General features: G+C 47.2%; 1 protein-coding gene across 3 annotated transcripts in view; it reads right to left on the bottom strand.

Moving 5' to 3' along the window:
• The window catches only part of Rtkn2 (rhotekin 2), a 46,470-nt gene extending 40,318 nt beyond the window's left edge, over positions 1-6,152 (bottom strand). For 2 of the 3 annotated variants that reach the window (XM_031348211.1, XM_031348212.1), the window contains exon 1: positions 6,078-6,152. In XM_031348211.1, coding sequence (XP_031204071.1) covers positions 6,078-6,116 — 39 coding nt within the window. In that variant the 5' untranslated portion in view covers positions 6,117-6,152. Of the gene's footprint in view, positions 1-1,564; positions 2,255-6,077 lie in introns of those variants that run through there. The other variant, XM_031348213.1, reaches the window with a different exon arrangement.
• Between the last annotated feature and the right edge of the window lie 280 nt (positions 6,153-6,432).

Raw genomic sequence — 6,432 nt, 5'->3', positions numbered from 1 at the left:
TTCTGAGTTCGAGGCCAGCCTGGTCTACAGAGTGAGTTCCAGGACAACCCGGGCAAAACAGAGAAACCCTGTCAGGAAAAACAAACAGACAAACAAACAAACAAACAAACGTCTACAAACAAGATGCAAAGTCCTCTGTTCACTCCCAGAAATTTTGTAAATATTAGAAGCTACCGAGGCCCTCTTTATAAACGAGCACAGAACCCACATGTCTATTTGTAAGTGACGATCCTGGTTTCAGTGGTAAAAAAATAAAAAATAAAAAAATAAAACCTACCTATTACTTTCTTATTGTACCAAAATTCAATTTTAAAATGTGGATAATAATATAGGTGTCAAGGATTAAAAGGACAATCATTTCAAAAGAAAGAGAAGAAGCCGGCTAGGAGAGTTGACAGTCTATGACGGTTACCCCCGGAAAGCAAACTGAGAGATGGTTTGACTTGACTCTCCAAGCCTAATGGCTGAGCTAGTCACACAAGTGAACAGATCTGTTTAATTACCTTCTGTTACCACATCAGAGAGTCACCACCGGCTAAGCTTGGCATGTAGTATGTACTGACTCAAGCTGGGGCACCCTTTCAATGCTGTCCCTTCCTGGACCCCTTTTCTTTGACCATGACTGCCTTCCATCAACTCTGACTTCATCTATGGATGATTTGTAAGCCCCAAAGTCGTTCCTTCTTTCATGTCATCGGCAATTAGTTATATAAGAACTACCTACATGACCCATACATATGTCTTCAGTGATAAGTGGTGGCAGGCTGGTTTGTGTAGGTAAGTGCACACCGGGAGCGACTGGAAGCTGGGATGAGCCGCTTTACCTCACAGCGTAAATATAAATAAATGCCATCTGGTGCCTCGGAATTCAGCTTTGTCTTTTAAACAGAGCAATGAGACAGCTGATTGAGCTGGCACAGAGGTTCTGAAAAGCTGGCTACACCCGAGAAACAACTAAGGCACAGAGAAAGAACCTTATTAAAGTTCCTGACCCATCCAATTAGGTCTTCAGAAGCAGGGCAGAGTATTTTTTTTTAAGTGCCCCTAACGTGGTGTTTCTCAACCTGTGGGTCGCAGCCCTTCCAGAGGTCGTATATCAGATATTTTGTACTGGTAGCCAAATGACAGTTATGAAGTAGCTACAAAATTATTTTATGGTTGGAGATGGGGAAATCATCCTAATGTGAGGCACTGTATTAAAGAGTCGCAGTGTTAGGAAGGTTGAGAACCACTGCTCTAGCGTTTTTTTTTTGTTTTGGTTTGGTTTCTTTTTGTTTTTTGTTTGTTTGTTTGTTTGTTGTTTTGTTTTGTTTTTTTGGTTTTCCGAGACAGGGTTTCTCTGTGTAGCCTTGGCTGTCCTGGAACTCACTCTGTAGACCAGGCTGGCCTTGAACTCAGAAATCCGCCTGCCTCTGCCTCCCAAGTGCTGGGATTAAAGGCCTGCGCCACCACCGCCCAGCTAGCGTTTTTTTGTTGTTTGTTCGTTTGTTTTGTTTTGTTTTTTTAAATAGCAGGTGGACTGCAATTGTGGACAGTGAAATCCAAAGATTCAAGGCTGCAATACCCAGAAGTCACCGGCAGGGGGCCACAGCCACACTTCACATTAGCCTGGACTTTCGGGCTTCAGTACATCTGGTAAGGGTACTTTGTTCCACCACCAGCTGAAAAAGATTTAGGAGATTACAGAGGACTGGGACACCATAGGGACAAGAACCTCAGAGTCTTAAAACAAAACAAACCAAAGCCTACGCGTGAGGTTAAGTTAACGTCCACTAAGGAAATAAGGCATACAAGGACGTTATTTCTAGAATTCCATCCTTTACTGCAAGAGTTAGCGAACTGTGGTCTGGTCGGTGTCTGGTGTTGTTAAGTAAAGTTGTCCTGACTCACTCCAGCTCATAAAGAAAGTCCTGTTGAATCACGGGCTAGCGCATACTGGCTCCGGCTGCTGCTTTCCAGCTACTACGGCAGCGTTGAGAAACTTTAAAGATGGTGGCCGGCAAAATGGAAAACATTTACCACGTGGCCTTTTACCCACTTCAGGGTAGATGCGCTATAGACTGGAGCTTTGCCTCCTTTGTCAAAGCTAGTGGGAGAGGGCTGAGGCGACAGGGTGAACTGACCGCAGGGCGCTACGTCTACAGTGTCTTTGAATACAGTTAACAGTGCCCACTGCTGCTGCAGCTTATGTTGCCCACACAACCTGTTGGCACACATCCACTCTGCCTAGAGAAGGAAACATCTGACCAGCAACACTAAGCAGCCATTTAAAGAGCAAAAGAATTAGTCTTTACTTAGTAGGTGTGCACGGTACCGCTGGGGAGAAATTGCTGTCTCGGACCATCCAGTGTTTAAGGATCCCGAAGGAGGGGGCGCCCACTGAGCATGCAGTCATGTTGACTGGCCTCCAAGAGGATTGAAGAGCTAAAAGCATTCCTGCTATAGCCCCAGCCCACAGAGCACAGCCAGGCAGAGTTAAGGATGACTGTGGTCAATAGGAAAAGCTGCTCCGCATGCATCCTACCGCAGCGTTGGACAACGAGTCCCCAGAGCGAGTGGGTTAGCAATCCCCTTTCTCAAGGTTCCATCGAGTCAGACAGAAACCTACGACACTGTCCGGGTACAGTAAGTAGTTAAAGTTAACAGCTAAGGGATGGACTGAACAAAGCTAAAAACAGAATACCTGGACCCTTTAAAAGTAGGAGATAGGGCTCAATGGGAGTATTTGCTGTTCTTCCAGAGGATGTGAGTTCGGTTCCCAGAACTCACAGTATGCAGCTTACAAACAACTATGACTCTAGCTCCAGGGAACCCAACACCTTCTCCTGGCCTTCCAGGTACCCCACACTCATGGACGTACACACACACACACACACACACACACACACACACACACACACACAAATAATTAAGATAAATCAGAGTAGAAATGGAGAGTTGAGGAGATGGCCCCAGTGGACGGACACAGTGCTCACTGTGCAAGCCTGGGGACCCATGTTCACCCACAGAAAAGCCAGGCGCCATGGCATGCCCCTGTAGCCTCATGGCTGGGCAGGTGAGGGTAGATAGATCCAGGGGCTTACTGGCAGTCAGTCTAGCAAAAATGGAAAGCTGTAGGCTCAAGAGAAATATAGTCTGTCTTTCTGTCTGTCGGTCTCTCTGTCTCTCTCTCCCTCACATACACACACATACACACAGACGCATCCAGGCACAATGGCACACCCCTTTAATCTCAGCACAGGGGTGGCAGAGGCAGGCGGATCTCTAACTCTTCCTCTAGTTCCTGAGTTCCAGGCCAGCCAGGGGCTACACAGCAAGACCTTGTCTCAAAAAAAAAAAAAAATCGGAAAACAATAAAAGACTACTCCGAAGCTGACCTCTGACCTCCCTATGTACATGCCCAGACAAGTGTAACTCTGCACACGTGTGCATACGCACGAAGAAGGGGCTGGGTATAGTTCAGCAGTGCAAGGCCTCTCTAAAAGGCATGGGGGCCTGCATTTGCTCTCGAATACAGAAAGGTAAAACTTACAAAGCCGGCGATCTAGATTATGGAAGAGAGATGTCTGGATGGTTTGAAGAGCTGGATCAGCACAAAAAGGCAAAGGATGGGCCCTACTGTCGATCCTGAGATGAGACTTTTAAAACTGCAAGCAGGTAGGATGGGGGCTTGGTCAACCAAGACAGAAGCCATTCCGACCGAAACTACATCTCGCCTAGCAACTGTGACTACGACAGGCTGGTAAAGAGACCAAAGGGTAGGTGAAGAAAATGGAAAGCTGTTTGCTAGACAGTATGCTTGCTTCTAGAATATTTAATTATTATGGTTGTTATTATTATTGTTATCATGTGTGCCTGTACGTGTAAGGTGTGTGTACACAAGTACAGGGTGTGTGTGTGTGTGTGTGTGTGTGTGTGCCTGTATGTATGCACACTGATACCTGCCATACCATGGTACTTATGTGGTGGTCAGACAGCAACTTTAGGGCGTGTTCTTTCTTTCTAGCTCAGGTCCCCACCATTTGCAGCAAGAGTTTTTACCTCTACAGCTATCTCACCAACCCTAATCTCCATTTCATAAACAACATCCCACGTACGGAAGAACTGTTTATGTACAGAAAAAAAAAATTTAACACTAACCATTCTAGGGAACTGAACTGCAGAGAAACGTAATTCGTGTCCTGAGAAGACTTTACAAGGACGAACTGTTTCTTCTCAAACTGCATTTCTGCTTGCGCTTTTTTCTTCCCCATAGGAGCGTAGACTTTACCAGAAAGAATGGTTAGGTACTCGGAGGAGTAGGGAAAAGGAACATGAGAAAAATAGCCATCTCTCAAGCTTGTACTCCTGTCATAGACAGGCTACCCAACCCGACAACCTTCCAAGGCAGGAACGTCAGCCATTCTGCAGCCGTGAAAACCGGACTCAGAAACACGCGTGGGTCACTGAGAACTACACGGCAGAATGGGATCCGACCCTAATCTCACGCCAAAAGCAATATGCGGTGCACGAGGAGTCGGAGACACCACCGAGGTTGGAGTTGAGCGCAAACGACTAAACCTCTGGCCTCATACTGTTAGATCAGAGATTTCATTCGGAGGCGGGGGGGGGGGGGGCACATACCAAATAAGAACGCAGTGTTTGTTCGTCATGTAAAAAAATCCTCCTCCCGACTCAGTAGTCCTGTGAAGTTGAAACCTGTTACTATTCTGCTGCTTATCTTCAAGATCCGAACAAAAGCCAATTCTGCATTTTTAATTATTTTGGTATTATGCTTAGAAATTACTATCTTGCCATATTTATACAATTAAGCCTCAATATATTTGCTATATATGCTGAGTATTGTATGCATCACAAATACACACACACACACACATACACACATTTTCCTTCCAAACACTCAGCTGTTATCCTCTTTTCTCTTCTGTACCATTCTTGAATGTCACTGTCGCACACTTGGGTGGCCACACTAGCACTCACACAATCCCTATGAGAAACTCAACAGATCTTCATTGAGTTCCATAGAAACAGAAGCCATGTTAATCAACATAGGAGTGGGGTGTGGCTCGCCTGATTGAGAGCTTGCCTAGGATGCACAAGGCACTGGGTTAGACCCCAACTTCACTCCACGCAAGTCAGGCTTGAAGGGGCACTCCTATAAAGTCCCCAATAGAAAGGGGAGGCCAGAGGAGCTTCACGAGTTCAGGGTTACCCTTGGGAAAGGCAAACAGGCCACCTAGAATACATAACAAAATAAGAAGAATACTTCACAAGAGAGTTGAAAGTTTTGTGTCTGTTAGTGGAAAACAGGTCCTGTGACTAATACGATTTGCACAATAACTCCAAGCCTGGACCAACTTTCCAGAGAATTACAGAGGGCTTCCTAACAATGGCGTATCTACTAAAGAAATTCTATGAACCTGCAATCTCCCTCTTGACCCACAAATAAGGCAAGAGTATACGGTTCAAATTACTCTATACTTCAGGAGCCGGTAAGAGGTGAAAATTAAACCGGAAATGAAGATGTAGCTAGTAGGGCAAGAGGGTCTTCTTTTAATTAAAATGCTAAAATAATGAACAGGAAGTATAAAGCATACTTTTAACACTTGACTGGGGTTCCCAAGAAATATTCTCGACTACACTAAATGTAAAAGATTTTGAACACATGTTAGATAGCTAAAACAAACAAACAAAAACACTGGGTTTGTTTTGCAACTCGGTGTCTTCCTTTCTCCTAGTATTTGTGCAAGAATCCAGGTTTAAACTTACACCTTCCTGGAAAGCTAAGAACACGCCTTTTGAGCGTCCACCTCGCGGCACCCCACAGTTTGATGCTTGCTCACAGGGCTGTAAGCAGCACCTTGCAGTACACTTGGCGCTGGCCAAGGAGCAACCCGGGCACCGGCTCCCGGGGCATCACCTCTGCAAGCCTAGGGAAGATCGGCAGGTGGGAAAGACCCCGGCGTCCTCCTCCAGCCCCGGGCTTTTCTCTCTCCTCCTTCGGTGCAAGCCACGGAGCTCGCCCGGCTCCCGGTCTCGGTCCAGGCTACAGCTCTCCAGGCCCCGGCCTCGCTCACCTGCTGCGCGGCGAGACCCCTCAGCAGCGGCCCCTCCATTTCGGCGCAAGGCACGGCCGATTTGAAAAGCGCGCCCCGGGGCTGCAGCTGCAGACCTCACCAACCGCTCGGCCGTACCAAGTCCGAGACTGCAGGGGAACCTGGCCCACCGCGCCGCGCAAGCGCACTAGGAGCCGCTCCGTCTTTAAAACAGCACAGAGACCCGGGACTCTGAGCAGACCCTCGGCTACAGCATGGCTTAAGCGCGGGTGGGGGAGTGGGCGGAGCCTGTCTGTGTGATGGGTGGGGGCAGAATTCGAAGAGCGGGCCCGGGTAGGTGGAATCTGTGGTGGGCGGGGCCTGAACAAAGAGAGCC

This window comes from Mastomys coucha, unplaced genomic scaffold, assembly GCF_008632895.1.
Source record: "Mastomys coucha isolate ucsf_1 unplaced genomic scaffold, UCSF_Mcou_1 pScaffold3, whole genome shotgun sequence".
NCBI classification, from domain to species: domain Eukaryota; kingdom Metazoa; phylum Chordata; class Mammalia; order Rodentia; family Muridae; genus Mastomys; species Mastomys coucha.
This window is presented reverse-complemented; position numbering and strand designations above follow the sequence as displayed.